The 22207-nt window shown below is 32.5% G+C and overlaps 1 protein-coding gene across 1 annotated transcript; it reads right to left on the bottom strand.

Annotated features, from left to right (window-relative positions):
• Positions 1–492: 492 nt before the first annotated feature.
• Positions 493–6871, bottom strand: LOC142619636 (uncharacterized). The gene is made up of 6 exons (XM_075792835.1): positions 6646–6871; positions 5397–5544; positions 4462–4538; positions 2452–4323; positions 1539–1653; positions 493–1445 (listed from the first exon to the last, which is right to left on the bottom strand). Exons 2-6 carry the CDS (start codon positions 5533–5535, stop codon positions 742–744), a joined length of 2907 nt encoding a protein of 968 aa, XP_075648950.1. The 5' UTR covers positions 5536–5544; positions 6646–6871; the 3' UTR covers positions 493–741.
• Positions 6872–22207: the final 15336 nt, after the last annotated feature.

Below are 22207 nucleotides of genomic sequence, written 5' to 3'. Positions count from 1 at the left end.
GGTGCAAGAATAAAATAAAAGGGATTCAAGACCCAAAAAATTATTCATTTCACATTAAAGCAGCTTTTCTCTTCTTTTTTAGCTGAGAAAAGGTAGAAATAAGCACATTGGAGAGGCTGATGGTCAAATCCAACTCTGCAGCGGTTCAACTCTCCATTATATATACCCCAATTAAATTCTTTGTACCCTTAAACCTACCAATTAAGCAATCACTTAAACCAGTTACCAGCCCCAGTTAATATGCTACAGATCTTTTATTAGTATAAAAAATTTGGGAACAAGTCCAACAATTTGATATTTAAGACTTGAATCATTCAAAGATAGTCGGTTTCAGTAGCAAGCCCAGAGGGCTCATGTACAAACAGCTGGAACTTCAACCTGGGAAATACCACATGAGCATGACACGGGACAAAAATACCTCGACAAACATTGTTGGCCATGTTACTGAGTAACTTAAAATTAAAAAAAAATAAAATAAAAATTAAGCTTGAATTAGGTTGTCAATCCCAATAAGGCTAATATAAAAGACAGATATGACAGTAACAACGTTAAGCAGCTGATACATTTGTACATATATAGTCAGAAAATCAGATTAAACAAACAATCAAAGAAAGACTATCTAAAACTATTTGCAATATAAAAGAGATTAGGTGAGTAGGACCATCTTTGTTGAAAATCAAATACACAAATTATAGAGTTAATATAAAAAAGGAAGAAGAAAAAAAAAAAAGCAAAGCCTCTTCACACCCTACCTGTCAAATCAATCACTGCCTCGTCCACAAGCTCTTCCAGCAACTTCCCCTCAATTTCCTTTCCAAAATTATCTATTTCCAATCTCAAAAGCTCATTCCACCCTTTTCCCACAACCTCCTTCCTCACCATCCTCTCCACCAGGTTGTTGCATTCCCCAACATCCCCCAAAAAGCACTTCCCCTCATTAGAATACCAATCCTTTATTTGGGCCCACAGTTGGTCCGCTAACATGGGTGACGCACCCTCTAAGACCCTGCTGTTGGCCCCATTGCATGGCCTTCCCATTAAGCACCCATAACCAGTGATTTCCATTAGTGCAGAATTAACACAGTCGTATACAAGCTTCCGATTTGATCTCCATTGCCTTCGCTTTGCCTCATGGAGAAGCTCCTTGTCATGCAGGGATGCGTATTTGTCTCTCAATGATGGGTCCAATGGACTTTCAAGTGAATGCCATCTGGCAGAAAATGACTCCAATTGCACCTCGTCCTCAAGACCAGCCACTGATAGTAGTGTTTGGACAAGGCCAAGCCAATCTTGTTCTTCTTCCTCAGTGCCTGGAGAAACTGAAGGTTTTAATGTATAAGGAGTGGCTGTCTCTGCACAAGCATCATCCCACGACAAGGTCCTAGCCATTGATTCAATAGGTGGTGATTTGTCAATTAAGTTAGACCTAATTGGCAATAATCTTCCTGTTTATATGAAGAAAAAAGAGTCAGTAAGGTATTGATGCATGAAGTCAAATTAACGAAAACTTTCCCAGATATGAGACTGCTTCATATTACCAGAGGACTCAAGAGTTGCATTATCATCTTCAAATGGTGGTTCCAAAACTGAATTTGGACTCGGCTGGTCCTGATTCTCACTCACATTCCCAGGCTTGGTTACAGATAATCCTGCCTGCAAATAGTATGATAACCATTGAGAAATAATATAATTACAGGATTCTGCATTCAAAATTCAGAAACAACAACAACAACAACAACAAACAATTCAGGGAACCAATTAAAGCAATACTAAAAGCTAAGTGCATTCAGTGTATTGCTCTATCATCATTTTTAGTGGGACAATCAAGAGCCTCATGCTATACTAGAAGCAGAAACCTCAGGTTGGCAACTAGCTTGCTAGAACAATGTAATGGGCAACAATCAGTGACAAAAAAAAAAATTTGATTAGTTATGAAGTAAAGATATTACAACTTTAAATTTTGATATTAATTTCTTCTTCATGAAAACAAATACGTCAGACACATTGTAAAATAAGGGAATCTTGATTGCATGTATTTTGCTTAAATGCTGCGGCATTGTGCACCAACACCCTTATCAGCATCCTTGTTACATATATTCTAACCCATCTCAGAGCCTACAATTTCCATTCACCACTAACCTCCTAGATTATCTAGCATTCTACATTTTACTTCCATTAGTTGAGGGCAAGCAGGGAAAGCACAGAAAAGGGTAGATTAATCTGGATGAGCAATATGGTAGTAACATCTATCTAGTATCAGGACAAAGGTTACAAAGAAATCAGACGTCAACCACATACACTGGCAAACAATAACAATGTATATTACAGGAATTTACTTTCTTTTCCTTTTCCTTTTTCCTTTTTTTTTGGGGGACCGGGGGGGAAGGGGGTGCTAATTAACTGTGATTAAATATATAATATGCTTAAAGAAGCATGAGAAATAAATACTACCTCACAAGACACTATGCCATGTTTTTGTCCCATGCTGGTCAAATCTGGAGAACTTTTGCCTGACGTCACATGTGGATCAGGACAGAGGCGACCGTCGTTAACACATTGAGAGGCATCATCACTAACCACTCCATGAGGATGTAATGGAGATGCTGTTGTTTCAGGGGAGGCAAAATTAGCTTCATCTTTAGTTTGAGATTCAGCACATTTATCCTTATTCGATTTCTTATTCCTTGAGAAAAATAAACTTGAAACCTTCCCTTTGAATGATGATTTCATGCCCTTTGCTTTTGTCAGCTCCTTGGGAACATGTGTTTTGACCACCTCACTATCAGAAACTTCAACATTGAGCCTGGCACCATATGCCGTAGAAGACGCAGGAACAGATTTTGACCTCAGAAGATTTTTAGGAGAATCAACCACACCTTCTTTATTTAAATTATTGGTTACACATGAGACTGATTCCCTTGGATCTTGTTCTTTATTACTATCCTTGTCCTCAGATCCCACTGACTTCTTTGTATCCGAAAGAGCAAGCATCTCACCCAAAGTACTAGAGCTTCTCCGGGCATGTCTTTGTTCTTGAGAAGTCCCATGTGATGCCATCATGGCCCATCTTTCAGAGAGTCGCTTCTTTGCTTCTCTACAAACTGATGACTCTGGAGAACATGATGCACGGCTGAAGGATGAAGTAGAATAAGGGCTGCCATACCTATTGATGTAATCCCATGAATGCCTAGGAGATGGTGACATGACTTCAGAATCACTAAGATTTCCCGCTGCATACTCCGTCTCTGATTTGTTAAATGAACTCTCATCACCAGTGTAGCCATTGGAAAAAACAGAAGAAAGCAGAGTCTCATCCCTTCGGTGACCCATCAAATTTTCACGCATCTGCCTGGTGATCTCCTTTGCCATTTCCCTTGATTCTATTATTTCAGTGTCTTCAGCTTCCTCATAAAAGCTTTCACCATGCAATATTTTTGGTGATAAGGAAGGTGAAGAAACAACAGCCTTGATGTCTTGACTCTTGCCAGGGCTAGGCTTCAATACCACTATTCTAGTTGGTTGAAAAGGACTTTCATCAACTTTCTGATTCACAGAACTAGGAGAATATCCAGGGTCACCCTTGTCCCACATAACCGCTTGGTTCACCTTAGCTGGCTTCTTTATTTGTTTATCATTCTTCTTCCCTGATCCAACAAATTTGTCATTATCAACCATCTTCGAAGGTCTAAGAACAGTGATACGCTTTGTCTCTGGAGGTGGAAGAATAGACTTCAGGTCATATAGATGTCGGGAAATTAAGGAATTTGGTTCTTGTAAAAACTTCAGGAATAAATCTTTATTGGAACTTAAAACTTCCAATGCATCTTGATATTCCTTAGATTCGCGAAGCCTTTCATCTGTAGAGAGTCGTTTTACTTCCATGAAATTCTGACGAACAAAAGCCATATTTTTCTCATTGATATTGTCATTATGCCTTCCCTTCTGTGGCGATTTATCTCTTCTACAATTTGTCTTTTCAGATTTCTGCCAGATTTCATAAACATCTTTACATTCATTCTGTTCTGGAGACTGATAAACTTCACATAGCATGCCTTTGTCAGAAAAGCCCTCTTCTTGCTGCCAAGAACCCAATGGTATTCCTGAATGACTTAAACTACGCCGTGAATAACCTCTTGCATGGTTTCTTTGAGCAGCTGAGTCAGGCTGCAGGTGGGGGAAGGCATCAAGCCCCATCAACTTGGCAACCACATTGGGTGGGTTGTGCTTGAAGTCCCCATCTTTTGACATTTCTTGGTCTATAAGCATCTTCATGGGAGTTCCATTTGCCTTCTTGCTTGAAGAGAACCTTGAGTCAGACACAATCTGCATGCTCCACAGAAATGCAACACAAATCAGGACATCAAAGCATATAATGATTCAGAAATGAATGAGAGACACTTGCATTGAAATTGTTTCCAAACTGGTCTATAATTAATTATGCACAATAACCCTAAAAGTTACCAATTTATCCTCCATCTGATCTCCAAGAGGACTCCATGTCCTTGCCACATCCGATCTACTCCTTGAGAGCGAAGAACCTGCCAAACAACCAATTCCATCTCAACAATAGCTAGAAATAGTATGAAATAATTTAAATTTATTCGTTAAGTTAAAAATGCACACCCACGACTATACTCTCCGTCTCTTTATATATATTAAGGAGGAAGTGGTATTAAAGTAGAGCTCATCAGCAATAATTTAATCTAAAATATATAACTAAAGAAACCATAAGAGAAGTAGCCGGCCTGGTTAAGGAGAGGAGGATATTGTAATTTAACAACAATATTACTCAATTGGGCTCAAAATGCTAATTACTTTAGCATCTATCTGGTGGCGAAGATATTATTTTATGATTTATACCCACCCATGAGAGGCATAGACAGAGAAAGCAAAGTAACTAACCACCAAAGAAGGGGATCAACATCAACCTCAAGGAATTTACGCATGATACCAATAATACAGGCCAAGCAGACAGGTGAACAAAATTAAATCAAAATTCTCCACTAGCATAATGTATATTGTTCATGAACTTCAAAACGTACAAGGCAATTTGAAAGTTATAGTTAACAATGCCAAATGACATTGCGAATAGTTCTTTTTGAAAACAACTACAATAGGCAAAAAAGACATCCAGTAATGGAATAGACTGACATTAAAACAAGTGAACTTTAATAAATGGAACTGTCAAAAAAAATTTTGATAACTTGATTAATACAATCATATGCCCATAACTGCTCAAGAATTTATAGAGTAACTGATTACCAAAGCAAAGATCAGTCAAAAATAAATTATAGTCAAGAATATTTTACACTTTACATATGAACTGCAAAGCAATGCGGAAAATTTCATGGCAAATTAGATAACAAAATGAAGAGAAATATGAGAAAGGAAACTACCATCACGATGCGGTTTATCAGTAAGCATCTTGTTTCCAGCAACGCCCGAATTCAAATCAAAAAGGTTCACCATTCTTCCCAGACATCCTGGGACGGGTTTCTCAGTACTGTAAGGTTTCCTGCTCTGAATCCCATTCATTTTAAACGCCTGCAGTGACAATATTTCAGAAAATTAATCCCAAAATACCATCTTTCCTTCAATAATTAATTATAAAAAATAAAATGCATACATAGAAGCATTGATACATTTTGAATACATACCATATATTCTACACAAATAAGGAAAGAACAAGAAGATTGTAATCCTAATCACCCAAAACCTTGCATACATATAAATCACTCCTACATTTGCTTACCAAAAAAATTAAAGCTCAAACACAGATGTTATTTTTTACTTAAAAGGAGGTAAGCTTAATGTTCCCCTACAATAAGTAAAATAAAATAAAGATAATATATGTAGAGAGAGAGAGAGAGAGAGAGAGAGAGAGAGCTATTTGTTTGGAAAACTGTTTATGGCCTAAAAAAATGTGAAAATGAGAATTACAGAAGACAAGTCCACTTCTATGCAGAGAGAAAATTAACCATATTCGCATGAGATATCACATCAATTCATGCGTCACTATATTCCCTAATCAAACTCAAGGTAAAGCTTAATTAAAATACTCCATTAATATTTTTAAAAAAAATACTAAAAAATAACTCAATACTTTTTTTTTTTTTTGAGTTTTGGCTAGGCTACACTGATCAAAGCCTCTGAAGTCTCAAAGACCCTAAAACTAAATATCACTGATACCCACTTAGTAAATAAAATAAAAAAAGCATTAGATGCTCAAAGGCCCAAATTTTGATTCAAAAAGGCAAAACCCAGAACAAAAATGAACCAAAATTACGCATATTTATACTAAAAAAAGTTAATTAAAACATACCCAAAAAGGAAAAACAGAAAATTACGTGGGGCTAAAAGTAGACTGAAACAAAAAGCAGAATTTTGAAGTGCACAAAAAGCTGCACTTTGAGCAGAAAAACAAAAGCAAATCTAGAAAAAGAGAGTAAATTTGATTCGAGTATCATAGAGATCCAAAAGAGGGCAAAAAGGTCAAGTCCACAAAAAAAAAAAAAAAGCACAACATTCACAGAAATGAAACCCAAAAGATTCAGAGACACAGAAAGCAGAAACCCACAAAAAAGAGTGTGATATAAAGTGAAGCAAATATGGAAAGAGAGGATGTGGGGGTGGGGGGGAAGAGACCTGGGGTGGCCGGAAATGGCATTCCGGTACGGCGGAGAGATGAGTGGGATCTGACGTGGCACGATGGGATCCGCGGGTCTCTCTCTCTGACTGGATGTGCGTGTGAACGAGTGTGTGCGTGTGTTTGTGTCAGACAGAGAGAGCAAAAGAGAGAGGAGTGGAAGTGAGGTGGTTTTGTTTTGGTGGTATAGTGGGTAGTTGCTGTAATTGAAAAAAATGTAAAATTATGGGAAGGCTTTGATTGTATTATTATTATACTCCCCCTCTCTCTCTCTCTCTCTCTCTCTCTCTCTCATATCATACCATGTTTTACTCTCTCACCGACTATGTGTCTAACTCCAATTTTTTTTTTCTTTTTTTTTTTCAAGAGACTGGACTAACTTTTAGTGTACTTCTTCTAAATAAATATAAAATAAAAAATAAAAAGCGTGCTCCAAATTAAAAGTGAGCTTATTTTATTATTATTTATGATTTTCACAGTATTTTTTGGTGTTATTCATGAGTTTCATTGTATTATTTCAACTAATTTTTACTTTTATTTATAGTATTTTTTGTAAAAAGTTTTCAAATTTAGCAAAATAAGCGGATTCCAAACAAATCTTTAATATATTAGAGCCAACTCGATTCTTTTTTTTATTTTTTCCCTTTTTTTTAAGAGACTTGTCTCCAACGCTTCAAATAAGTGTTCAATTTTTACCACATGTTCAAATCTTGTCAACTTCATTGCATTGGGCACTTAGAGCAAAGGGTCCGTTTGGTTGAAAGAGTGAAAAAGTGAGAGGATGAAATATTATGGGAGGATAGAAAATGTTTGGTTTTTCCTCTTGTGTGTTTGGTTGGAGGGGTGAAAAACTCTTTTGTTTGGTTGGAGAGAAAAAGCAAAATGATGGAAAATGTAATTTACATAAATTAACTATTATACCCTTATTACGTAATATGTAAGAAATAGATTTGGGCAAATACAATTTACCTACCTGTGGTTTGGTTGAAATTTAAGTTGCCTACCTGTAGTTTGAAATTTGACACTTTATCCACCTGAGGTTAGCTTAGTTAGATTTTTATAACCCACTTATGTTAAAAACAGAGCTAAATATGTAATTTTGCTCAACTTTTATATCTCTCTTCTCCAAAAACACAATAAACATAAAAATACAAGATTAAATAAGATCAAAAACTATCCATCGGAACACTTTCATTATGGAATTTCAAACCACAGGTAGGCAACTTAAATTTTGATCAAACCTCAAGTAGGTAAAGTATCAAATTTGAAACCACAAGTAGGCAACTTAAATTTCAACCAAACCACAGGTAGGTAAGTTGTAATTTGCCCAATAGATTTATTTGTACTCATTAAATAATATAAAATTTATCACATCATACATATAAATTTTTATTATTATTTTTATTATTATAATGTAAAAATTATAATAGTGTACATATAAATTTAATTGGATAAAAAATTTTGTAATTAGGAAAAAACGTGATCAGCAAATTTACATTATTCAACCCAAAAAACGTGGTCAGCAAATAATAGAGTCAAATTTTTGTAACCCAACGGTTATAATACGTGATCTATTATATAACAATTTTTGTAGTTTGACACCAATAAAAATTTCAATCTGTCACTTCAGAGAAAAAAAAAAAAAAAAACTAACTATGTACACCACCCACCAACTATTAATTGACTTATGAAGAACAACTCTACTCATTCATCGCTCGGACAAAACAACAAACACATAATATGTGTAATAGGAAAATCATTGAATATACAACCAAACCCTTGTTCTTTTTTAGATAGAACAATGAGGTATTTTATATACTAAGTAACATATTAGACAAGTAGGAGAACAACAATTGATACGTACACTGATCAAGACCATTAAAGCAAGAAAATTTATCATTTGTAGACAGAAGAAAGTGATAAGGATGAGAAGAGGCAAGTCATTAGGTCATGAATAAAGTGAGGAGTAGGTGAGAGGGTATTTTGTGTAAAATGAATTTTTGAGCACTTTTCCCTCTTCATTTTCCTCCCAATTTGGGAGGATAAAAAAAAGTTGGCCCAGGAGAGAAAACTTTCTCCCTTATTTTCTGTCCTCTTATTTTCCTTCCTCAACCAAACGATGGAAAATAACATTTTCCACCCTATTTTCCTCTCCCTATTTTTCATATTCCCTGTTTTCAGTCCAACCAAACACACCCTAAATGTGCATTTGGCTCAAACTTAAAAAATCAGCTTATTTTACTATTCATCTTATTTTATTACTATTCATGGGCCTCATTGCACTCTTTGGTACTATTTATGGGTCTCACTGTACTATTTCAGCTAACTTTTACATTTATCTACAGTATTTTCAGCAAAAAGTTTTCAGTTTTAGCAAAATAAGCGGATCCCAAACAGATCCTTAAGTCTTCCCGTTTCTTCGGTTGTGCTTATATTTATGAGTTTTTTTTTTTTTAAGAGATTATTGCATATACTTAAATAAATAAATAAGAGAAGAGAGAGATTACTACATACTACATAGACTTAAATTTAATTAGCATTGTCAAATTTTAAACAGTAGACAAATAAATTATAAAAATTTAATTAATTATGTTGTTGATGTCGCAACTATCGCATTATTATTATTATGATTAATTTATAAATTTCTTTTAGTATAATTATTATTATTTGTTAATATTTTTCCATAATAATTTTGCTTTTGTGATTAAAAACAATAAATATATATCAATGTTTTGGGAGTTTTTATGATTTTTAATTAATTCAACCATTAAAATCTTTTATTGACCAAGAAACCTAGTATCTTAATCCCGTCTATATATATATGTGTGTGTGTGTGTGTGTGTGCGCGCGCGCATTTTGGTATGATCTATACCAATTATCATAGAGTTGAAAACTATAGATTTAAATACTATCATATGATCATGTTTAGGGGGAAAATGGTGGGAATTTTTCTATTGTTATTTTAAAAAATAAAAAATCTTAAGGTATTTGCAATATTGTACTCCTAGCCTAGGGCATTTTTGGTTTGGCCTTCTTTTGTTTTGGTGATTCAAGGTTGGGATCCAAAATTTGTGTCAATTTTGGCTTTAACTATTTTAGATTAAATAATTTTTAGTTTGGTTTAGAAGGAAATATTTTTTTAGTTGGATTTCCTTTTTATATCAAAAAATAATTAAATTAATTCAAAAAAAATTTTATGTACATTTTTTTTCGAGGAACCAGCAACCAGGGTCTCCAAGTTTACTAAAATGGATTAAGGAGTTCAAATCTTCAAATTATACTAAAAAACAATTTGTAACTTATGGGTTTTGGTTCACTTATCTAGAAAGTACGAGCACTTGATGATTATTTGTATTAGGAAGCAACAATTATTTTTTTTAAAAAACTATAAAAGTCCCTTGTCATCAATTAAGTCACCAATTCGAATTCTATCATATCTTCTTCTTTTTTTTTAATTTTAAATGCAACTCAAAAAATCATGACGAGATTACGAAAAATCATGAAGAGAGAGTGAGAGAGAGAGAGAGAGATGTTAGCTAACTTTATTCCATAATGTCTTTTTGTACAGTAGGAAGGAGAAATGTTGAGCACACTTCTAACCAGATGAGTTCTTACATTCTCTTCATTCGTTCGTTCACTATATCAAAATTTAAACTGTACATGGATTTTTTATGAGATAAAGATAAATATTTTATTTCCTTAGAATTTAACACACAAAAATTCATGACCTATCATAATTCAAACTAACCTAACTCATCCTTGCCCAAACTAATTTATTTGAATTAATAGGAAATACCTCTATCATTATTTACCTAGTGTTATCCAAACTCATAACAAAAAAAGTAGTTAGATTAATTGGATTTGGGTTTTTTCAAACTCAATAAAGTCAAACTTGAATTTAGTTTTATCTATGTATATATAATCAATATCCGGTAATTTATTAAAAATGAATGTTATAGCTTATAAGAATTTCGTTAATAATAAAATGGGTAATTGCATTCTTCTCTATTGAAGTTTGAGAAAAGGATACTCCGCCTCAAATCGGAAGGGACAAAATACTTTTCCCTAGACACCCTTTTGACCAAATTTTGTTAAAGTGTGGCATTAAAAAATTAGATTCGTTGTCCTAAAAGAACTCCTATGAAGGATGAAGAATTGCCTTTCTTTATTTCTTATTCCCTAATTCTAAAATCAATTGTTTTAATAAATGAGTATTTAAAAAAATTGGATGAATTTTTATTTTATCCTTTTTTTTTTTCTAATAAGCGGTGGAGAAATTTGTCGTTGCAAGTCATTTGGTGCTTAATAAACTTTGCATTTATTTATTTTCTAAAATTATCCATTATATTTTACTAACCATAATTAGATTTTGGCAAATAGAATCTTTTAAAAAAAATTGGAATATTATGTTACTAGTTAATGAAAAGGGGAGTATTATTTATTTCAAAATTTAAGGGAGTGAAGTGTTTGTTCTCTTCAGATTTAGGGTGCAGTGTCATTCCTCTAAACTTTAAGGGATAGAATAATAAAAAATGAACAAATTCAATTTTGACCTTATCAATAAAAAATGAACCAATTCAAATTTAACCTTATTATTAACTATGTTGAGACTTGAGATGAGGATTTTTCTTGAACTTGAATTTGGATTGGGCCATTAAAACTTATCTTTCGCCTTTAGAATTTGAGCTTTGATAAGTAGTATTTATTTTACAATTATTTTTTGGCATATTTTGGATTTTAATTTACACTAAATTTTTTTTTTTTGAAAAGTAAATTTTCATACAAAGGAAAGTGAAAAGGACTTTAATATGAATGCATATCACAAACTCCACTCATAAATTATGGTACGTTTTAAGAGAATGTGGAACAAAATATACTATACGCACTACACTCTTTTTAGTCATTTCTAAAAAAGTGTGGAGTAAACTATACTACACATAATACATCCTTTTAAGTAACTTAAAAAATTATTTATTCTTTTATGGAAAATTTTAAACTAAGTTAAAGATCTAAAATATATAATATATTCCTTTAAGGTGGATCTAACATCAGGATTTGTCCAACTATAGTATAATGTCGTTTGGGAATTGGGACCATATATCATATATGCCAATTAGGCAATTAATACTCTTTGGAGTTTCCAGTACGAAAACGTCGTAATGATGTTTAGAATAATGTTGAAATGATACCGGTAAGAGAATGAGACTAAGAGGAAGAGAAAATAGGAAGAGATGTATCATATATGTCCACTACACCTCCTAAGTTTTTTTTTTTTTTTTTTTTAATTTTCTTTTATCACATATGGCATTTGTTTTTGAACTATTTTTAGAAAAATTTTGAATTTACTTTTATGAAAAATATTTAAAGATTGTCAAAATTTGATTTTTTTTTTTTCATAAAAATATTTAAAAAAATATTTCTTAGTTAACTTTTTTTTTCTCTGTTTTAATTTTTATTTTTATGGGAGTTAACTTTTCTCTTACTACTGGGTAATAGTTATGCTTTTTTATTTTATTTAGAAGGGTATTGTTTTGCTTAACTAAGTAAAAATATGATATTATCTTGGTTGCACCATGCTCATGAAATTCATAACCTTAAATTATTTTTGTCCCAATAATCTTACAACCACAACTTTTGCCACACAATTTTTCATTATTATCCTATATAGCTTTTTTTTAATAGAAACATTATTCTATATTGCTGATTTTGAGCATTGAGTAATGTATAAAAAATTGTGGATTTATATAAAAGTGATAGACAACTAGTCACAATGTATGACGTCAAAATTGTGGCGAAAGTAAAGGCAACAAGTCAACTTGCAATTAAATTATAATTACTGTTAAAACTATTCATACCCTTTTTTTTCCTATGAAAACTACTATAATTGTAGTTATTAGTTTGTAACCCCATATATATGCGTGGATACACTTAAAAATATGCAATAAGATGTATAATATAATTACTATATATATAATTTAAATACTATTAATAGTCATTTTTATATTTTGTTAACTCTTCAAAAAATTTTATTATGATATTATTAGGTATAAAATGTAAATTATTAATGTTATTTTTTTTAATTATTGTGAAAGATTTTTTTTATTACGATTCATTTATTCTAGATTCTTTGGTTTTTGTACTTAATAACTCATTTGGATAATATTTATGATGTGGTCCTATATTTGATTCTAAAATTAAAAAATAAAATTCTTTAAGAATAAATAATTTATGGCACATAGTGCAAATTGAAACTTTAATTTGAGTTTTTTTCAGCTTCATTATTTATTATTATTATTATTATTATTATTATTATTATATATTGCAATTCCCTGATTCTTCATGACATAATAAAATTATAGAAAATAGAATGGCTCCCAGTAAAACCGAACAGGCAGCAACGTCAACACTCACCGGAGAAGTGGAAAAATGTCCCCTCTATATCTATCTTCAATATTTTTGTAATATCATATTTATGCACGACACTTATTTCATAAATTTTTATGTTTTTTTTTTTTCTTTCTTTCTTTAAATTAGTACACCACCCTGAGTCCTGACCCAACCCACAAGGATTCGCAGGAGATTGTTAAATAAATATTTGTGTAGGCCAATCAGACAGTCACACCTACCCATCATGGAGGATTTATTTATTTTATTTCAACTGCACCCACCAACCCCTCATGGATAGAATTTTTTATTGCCACACATTTTCAAGTTGCTCATTTTCTTTTTCTTAATAATAAGTTAGAAACTCAGGACATTTTTTAGCTAATAAATCTGTACGTCAGGTCGGGAAGATTCTCCATGTTCTTATTTTAAGCGATGGCTATTGGCTAAGACAAAACAGAAGCACCCCATTTATATTAATATTGCAAGTTAAAATAAACTTGTCATATTTTTTGATAATAAAAACAAACTTGTAATATTTTTTTTATTGATAATAAAACTTGTAATATATTAAGGTACGTAGAACAACACCGAATAATCAATGCAAAACTAATATAATAATTTCATAATATATGCAAAACTAATATATATATATATATTTTATGATAATAAAACTTGTAATATATTATAAGTACGTCTACACATACACACACCCAAAAAAAAATACGGAAACTTGGTGAGGTCATATGAGTATGACTTGCGTTATATGATTAGCTTATTTAGGCATTAGCTTTCGGCTTAAAATCAGCCTTTTAGGTGTAATTACTTCACTCGAAGTTTCGTCATTGTCTGTGAAAACTCAACCACGCGACTTGGACGGTGCAAATGTTTACCGAGTTTTTTAGGACACAAAGAGCCCTCTTACCAGGGGCGGAGGTACGTATAAAGGGCCAAAATTTTGAAAATTTTTAAAAATATATATACAATTATTTTAATATTTTTAAAATTTAGTCTACAAAAATAAAAATTGGCCCCTTCCAAATATTTGAATTAGTCTAATAATGCTCTTAAAAAAAATAATTGGTCGAATAGTTATAGAAATATGACTTTATTTTTCGCAATTCTATTTTTTATTGTAAAATATGAACTTATATCTGTTAAATATTTGATAAAATTTGGTATCAAATATGTTTGAATCTATCTTTTTTAACCTGTTATGTGGCAATTAACAAGTCATTGACTCATTAAAAAAAATTGTCACTAAAACTACGCATGAAATGTGTCTTTAGAGCAACCCCATCAGTCCATGGATAATCTTGCAAAATACAAAAAGCAGCTCATTTTACACATTTTGACAAAAAAAAATTCATATCAGTGGGTTTAAAATTGTGCATAAATGCACAAGAGCTACAATAACCGTGCATATATGCACGATTACTGTAGCTCTTCTGTACATTATTTTAATAATTTCTAATTTTGCTTATTTTTTTCTCTCTCTTCTCCATCTGCCAATTCAACGCCTTCATCATCTGCTTCTTCCTCTGATACAGACACTCCCACAGACACAAAATAAAAAATCAACCACAAAAACCAAAAATCAACCACAAACACCACAAAACCAAACACACCCACACACGGACACACCAACAGAAATAGAGAGAGTGGATCGGCGCTTGTGACAGATCGGTGCTCGTGGCGGATCGGCGCTCGTGGATTGGTAAGTATCGGTGCTTGAATCGAAGTTCTTCTCGCTGTGCTCGAATTAGAGTTTTAGAGAGAAGAGTTTCTCACCGTGCTTGGATTAGCGTTCTTCTCGTCGTGCTTGGATCAGAGTTCTTCTCACCATGCTTGGATCGAAGTTTCAGATGGAATAGATCAGTGTCGTGCTTGGATCGGAGTTTCAGAGAGGAGTTTGGAATACAGAGAGAGTCTTGTGAGTGGAGAGAGAAAGTTTGAGATAAAATAATAAAAAAGTGAGAAAAATGATTATTTAAATAAAATAGATGGTAGAATAGACAAAATGATTTGGGTGTTTTGTAAAAATAGGTGTGTGAAATAGAAAAAGTAGGCTTTTGGTGTAAAATAGAAGAAAAGTTTTACACTAACTAATGCGGTTGCTCTTAGTTGCCACATAATGGGTTAGAGCAAGGAGCTTAACTTATTCCTCCAAGTTTTGGATCATTCATGTTTTTGAAAATTTCATTAGTTCAATTGAAAGATTTTTTACTTACTTTAGTATAAAATTTGATAATTTGTATTTAAAATGAAACTTTTAAAGAATTTTATTATGAAAATGGAAAAATGAATTTTATTTTTTTATGAAAGATCGCCATCAAAAATAATTTTGATTGAAAATACTAAGCTTTTTTTTTTGTTGGGTGTGTGTATATATATAACTTACCAAATAAAAAAGTGTGTGTATATAATAAAAAATTGTCTGTGTATATATATATGTGTGTGTGGGGGGGGGTGTCTTGATAAATATATTAGTATCGCAACTTGGCCCTCCCTAAACAAAAATTCCTAGCTCTGTCCCTGCTCTTACAAGATTTTTAGGGTTGGGACATGTGTTTAAACACATGTTATCGATTTTTAAACAACATTACACATATTTTCACATATTTTTTCATCCACATATATTTCCAAAAAATACAAACAACGTTATTAAAACAATATTATCTAACGGGCCCTTAATTTTCCAAAACAATAATCCTATAATTATAATATTTTTGACAAAATATTTCACAATTCTTAAGCATAAATAAACTATTGGAAGATAGGAGCCACAAGAACACCAAAATGAGGGGAAAAAAAGTCACCAACTCAACTATTGTGAAAATTGTTATATCTATAATCTTACTCATAATAAAATTGACAAATTTTAACACTCTTTTTCCTCGCTCTCTCTGTCTCTTAAGGATACCAGATGAGAATTTGTAAATGGCAATTAAAATTGTAGGGATGGCAATGAAATGGAACAAAGGAAACTTATGCAGAGTAGGAGTGGGGCAGGTTAGGAGCATGACAAATTAGAAATATTTTGTCCTTTGATGAGATAAAAATTAACGGAAAATAAGCATAAGGACAACTATGAGAGAGAGAGAGAGAGAGAGAGAGAGAGAGAGAGAGAGAAGCATTGCGGAGGAAGATAATAAAATATGTATTGATGATGCAAAGGATTTCAGTGGGCCACTCATCCAAGAAGAGTATTGGAAGAGATGTAATATACAAGAACACTCAATCGGAGTAGCACTTGTGTGTGATGTTTGTCAAAGTTTCTTTGTTGCTTAAGTTTAAACTCACATGCTCAAAATATAAAGTATATAACAATTAGGGTTTTTCTCTCATGCCTTGAAATGGTGTGATTTGTTATATAAAGATCCGATTTGACCATCATCTCCACAATTGTCTTCATTTTCCATAATGGGGAGTGAAACAAGCAATGACTTCAATCATAGGTGGGAATCTTGGGGTTTATGCTAACATTCTTTGATCATGAGTTAATGGGGTGAGGATCTCGTGCTCTTGATCAGAGATTGTGCCATTCCGAATAATGAGACCTTATCCTCTTTTACTTCACCCACTTTTAATGGATGACTAATACTAGACATTTGGAGAACTTTAACTGAGCAAAGGTAAGCGACCGTTACCCATCATGTATAAAAAAAAAAATTAAAATAATAGAATATGTGTTGTGGGGGGTAAAAGGACCTGACCAAGTATTTGGGCCTTGGGCTTTATTGATGGACGCCAATTCGTTTTTGACTAAAGGCCTCTAGGACTGCAAGTCGGCCCACAGGGCGAAGGTCCGAGGATCCGTCCGAGGACGAATCTCCCCTCGGACAGACCCGCGATGACCCTGGGATTAGCCAAGAAGATTAGAGGCAGAATTCTGGAAAAACTGTTAGTTAAGAGGTGGATCCAAGTACCCTCTAGATGCGACGGTGTGAGAGAAATATCTCAGAAAAAGGCTGCTACCTCCACATTAAAGACCCAGCACCTACCTCCCTGGCCGCATTAATGGGGAAGTGACCCCTGAACAGTAGAATTCAACCTTCCTGCCATTATTTAAGGACTTCAGGAAGGTGGTGGAAAGGGGGAGAAGATCTAAGGATAAGATTTGTGTGACACGTGGATAAAGAGGGAAGAAGGAGAAGTATTTAAGAAGAGAAGAGAGTAAAGAATAGGGGATCGGTCAGTTAGCTAGAGAAGGACCAAGAACTGTAATCTTTGAAAGAGAAAGAACGATAATACATAAATCGTCCTCGGCTTACGTCCGAGGAGGTTCCTTTGTCATATTTGTTTATTATTTGCGAATACTGTAACACTCTAGTTTGTTTATCAAGCTTCCCACACCACTAAACTAGATTTCGAATCCACACTCTACAAATTTTATTGTTTAAGGCTCATTGGGCCTGAGCCCACGTTTGTTTTTGGGTTTAGGCGCAATTGTGCACTTACATGTGTAAAAAGAGATTAAGTTATATATATCATATAAATATATAAAAATAAATATACAAATTTAGGGCAAGCAAGACATGACAAGATAAAGTGAGCAAAACTTATCCTTACTTTGTTACTTTATCAATTTTTCGGGATAAGGAAATCTCATATGGGATAAAGTAGGACAAGACAAATTAGAGAAACTTTTTAATTTTTTGATAGGATGATATTTCAAATTTTATTACATTCATTCCATGATAATTGTTCTTTATCATGAGATAGGCACCAAAAATTAATTGGTATAGATAGAAATTGAAGTTTTACTAGTTGAGTTACTAGAATCCACAATGAGTTGCTAATTAAATAAAAAAAGTTTGTCAAAGTTTTTATATTTTTTGAGAAGTTTAGAATTACCCTTAAAATAAAGAACTGACTTCAATATTATATTATAAGTATCATAGTTAAATTTGTATTTATTTTTTCCCTGAGTAGTTCTAAATTATAGAAATGCATATGAAGGTTGAGGCTTGATCAATGAAATCACATTAAACTCATGACATTGTTTAATAAGTTGGGAGATGGGTGCATGAGACTAATCACCAACCAGTATGACGACTTTGCGTATCAAGATCTTATTATTTTCAAAATTAAGGTGGGAGATGGGTGGGGCTTTAATTTTCATTTATAGTCAGTTTATTATATGGTACGTTGGGTCTAGATATTCAAAACCAAACCGGGTCTCTAGCTCCTTGTTTTTTTTTTTTTTTTTTTTTTCGATAGGCTCTAGCTCCTTCTTTATTCTATATATTTAGTACTTTGATTTCTTAGTCAAACAACCAAGAAAAGAATAACTCATTTCATAATAAGAAAAATAGCAAATAACTTAAATCTTTTTTTTAATCAGAAGCAAACTTAAATCAAACAAAATATTAAGTCAAGTTTTATATATAAGATTAAAAGCTTGACTAGTATTTATAAGATTAATGAAAACTGATGGATCCGGCACAACTCCTTCAAGCAACCTCCTCGTCCAAAAGAGGGTCAGTGGACGAAGGAACCATCCCATCAATCTCCTTATCCATATCCATTGGACGAAGGAAAAGCCATCAATTCACAAATAATGGCAAGGCATTATACAACTGCAATAAGTCCCTTTACTGTTGGAGAGGCAAAGATCCTCTCATTAACACCTCACAGAGGCGTTACAGATACCACATTGAAGCCACCATTAAAGCACCTCCAACGGCTAGGAAAAGGAAATAGGTGTATATATACAATCACCTCAGGACCTAAGGGGGTACAAAATTCTAATCTAGACACTCTGATATTTTGGTATTAAGGATCTTTTTTCTCTCTCAATTATTTGACTTTACTATTGGAGGTTCTGTGGCAAACACCAGACCGGTGTTCCTTCCTTTTCCTTTATTCATTCGTTCTTGCAGGGCTTTGGACGATCCTGGTCTGCTCTCCTATTGGATGATCATCTCGATTGACGATTTCAGTATCATCAAAAACTATACCTTTTTTTTTTTTTTGAGGAAAAAAAAAAAGAAAACTAGACTTAGGAGATAGGAGATAGAGTGGAGATAGTTTTAACTTATAAAATGATCTTTTGATCTACATATTTCATGATATATTTATATATATTTTTTGGAATACAATTTTTAATGTCCTTTTTCTATACTTCCAAAAATAATTTTATTATCTAAGTAAAAATGATTTAATGATAAGACAAACTAAGGGTATAAAGGTAAATTCAAAATTTTTAAATTTGAAATTTCTTAAAATATATGACATATATTTTGTAATTAAAATATAATTACTTGAAATATAATATAAGAATATAAAAATATTATAATTTTATTTAAAAAATAAAGTCTCTAAACAAGTACCTGTTGGGTATGAAGAGACTAGTATTGTTTACAACGTCTAGCACATCAATTTTGTTATTTTTCTTCAATAATAATCTTGGACATCAATTCTACTTGTAATAGTCTATAGAGGGTTGAGGAACAAAATGGGGATATACCCCTTTCGTGCAAAACATGTAGTGAAATGCCCATGTTCTGAAACTATCTAGCAAAATGCTCCTGTTTTAAACTCGATTTTCTAAAAATCGAGTTTCAATGAAAAACTCGATTTGGCAAAAATCGAGTTATAGGAAATCAAACTTAAAAAAAAAAAAAAAAAAAAAAACTACATGGAACTCAAGTTCAATGTAGTTTTTTTCAAGTAACTTGATTTTCGCCAAATTGAGTTTTTCATTGAAACTCGATTTTCTAAAAATCAAGTTTTAAAACATGGGCATTTTGCTAAATAATTTCAGAATATGGGCATTTTGCTACTTGTTTTGGGCGAAAGGGATAAAAGCCCATTTTCTCTTAGGGTTGAGTTCTTCTTGGTTATTACTTAATAAAATAATAATAAAAATAAAAATAAATAGAGAAATGAAGCAAGAGAGGACAAGTAGTTTTTTGATAGACAATTAATTATGGTTTTTTTTTTTGGGAGAAACAAACACACATACAAGAGGGAAGAAAATAGGTTCTAACACAAGGACATACCATAAACTCTACTCAAAAGCCATGATTGATTGTTCCGATACTTGCAAACAATTCTTGGACACCTAATTGACACTATCCACCATTTTTATTTTTATTTTCCTGTCATGACTCATGGGAGTATCCTTTTGCTGCAAAATGATATTTAGGAAAAAAATCTCTCTTTTCCTAATCATTAAAAAAATTAGCTTATGGATCAAAAAAAAAAAAAACTAGCTTATAATTCATGTATACGCATGAATGCATTTAAAAATAAACACATTTTTTATCATAAAAATATACATAATTAATCAAATTATTAGAAAAAATAAATGTAATTAGATGCATATTAAAATTCATATCTAAATTTAATACTACGTATGATTATTTTTATTCTAATTTTTAATAAGATAGAATATATGGTGATTTTTGTTGAATAGATATATAATTGTTTTTTATTTTTATTTTTATAGTTCATTAATATTAGACTATTAGTATTTTGCACTTATTACCTCACCTGACACATAAATTAAAAAACTTAAGTGGACACATGACACAAAATTAGCCTACAATTAAAATCTAATTTAGATCCTAATTAAATTTTCTATGAGCTTTGGCACAAATCCTCTAAAACTTTATGCTTTAATTCTCACGTACAATTAGAATTATGTTGAACCTTCTCTTCTTCTTCCCTGTTTTTTTCTTTTTCTTTTTCTTTTTTTGGGCTTAGGTCAAACAAAACTATACTGTGGAGAGAAAATCAGGTCCTTTTACTTTATTATTATTATTATTATTATTATTATCTTTTTCCTGAGTTTTTATTGACTTGTTAATCCATTTACGCTTACCATGATCATGGACCAAATCTCCTATTAAAACCGTGATTCTCATAGCAAATGAACAGTTGAGCTTTCTAACTCAATCACGGCAAAAAATCTGCAAGGGGCCACAAATCCTTTTTTTTTTTTGGTTTTTTTTTTTTTTTTTTTTTTGGTTGCCCACAGTGTATCCTCAAGGCTTTCAACCAGAGACTAATCACTGTTCGTGCCGGGAGAGCCCTGCGAAGGGGTAAAGCACTGGCCCAGGAAATTCGTTTCAAAGTGCAGGTAGCAAGACTCGAACTGGGGAGCACACCCAGTCGAGCCCAGTACAAGCACCCTGAGGCTGAGAGCTCTACCAACTCAGCCAACCCCCTGGGTTGGGGCCACAAATCCTTTATCTATACCAATTGGGTCATGTCGAGTGTACGATTGCACATGCAAGTGAAAATGACTCCCAATGTTGTTTTCAATAGACACTGGCCATTTTGACCTTTTAACTCTCTTATCAACATAAAATACTCAGAAAAATGATGTAATTTTGTTGAAATTTGAAAGTTAGACATAAAGAGCAGGTCACACTTAATCCCAAATTTGAGTGGCAAACGAAGAAAAAGTCACTTTCCTTTGTTCTTTGTCACCACCCACCATTAGCTACATGCAATGCAACGTGGTCTAAAGTGGCCAAAAAAATAATGATTAACATAACTATTGATTTCTATTTAAAGTTTAAAAGGTCTAACCCTTTAATTCGGGGGGAAAAATATAAATGAAAAAAAGGCCAACAGTACATAAAGAAAGATATAAGTAAGCATGGCAATTTGTGTTCGCAAGTTAAGTTTGTGTCGTGTCGTGTCGTATCGAGTTATAAGTACTTAGCTATATGAGTTGACCAGAACTTGATTTGTTTAGTAAACGTGTTAAGAATTCTTAATCCTAACCCGATTTGTTTATTAGACGGGTCAACTCGATATGATACGTTTAGCTCATTTAATTAACAAGTTATGTAAATGTCTATGCAAATGACTCGTTTAATAACCTATTTGATTAATAGGTCATACTCGACCTGAATAACCTATAATCAATTTCTATATATCTAAAATTAAAATACAACTACAACCATAAATATAGTAATAAACATATAATTACAACAAAAAATTAAGCAATAATAACAAAATAATAATAATAAAATTTAATACCTTTATAACCTAAACGGGTTAAACAGATCATACGAGTTCACATATTGAACACGAACACGACCCGTTTATTATACAGGTTAGCTGTGTCGACCCGAATATGGTCTAAACATGTTTAGTCTCAATCCATGACCTATTTATAAAAAGGTTAGCTATGTTGAATTCACAAGTTGTGTCAGA

This window comes from Castanea sativa, chromosome 12 (assembly GCF_040712315.1).
Source record: "Castanea sativa cultivar Marrone di Chiusa Pesio chromosome 12, ASM4071231v1".
Classification (NCBI taxonomy): Eukaryota; Viridiplantae; Streptophyta; class Magnoliopsida; order Fagales; family Fagaceae; genus Castanea; species Castanea sativa.
Note: the sequence above shows the minus strand (reverse complement) of the source record. Positions and strands in the feature narration are given on the sequence as shown.

Bases quoted from the DNA above. Each gene is read 5' to 3' on its own strand.
- LOC142619636 (XM_075792835.1), bottom strand. From the start codon at position 5,535: ATGAATGGGATTCAGAGCAGGAAACCTTACAGTACTGAGAAACCCGTC. The intron at 1,654-2,451 runs GTAGTATTTATT...TACTATTTGCAG, and splicing joins ATGGCATAGTGTCTTGTGAG to GCAGGATTATCTGTAACCAA. The intron at 1,446-1,538 runs GTAATATGAAGC...TCATATAAACAG, and splicing joins TGCAACTCTTGAGTCCTCTG to GAAGATTATTGCCAATTAGG.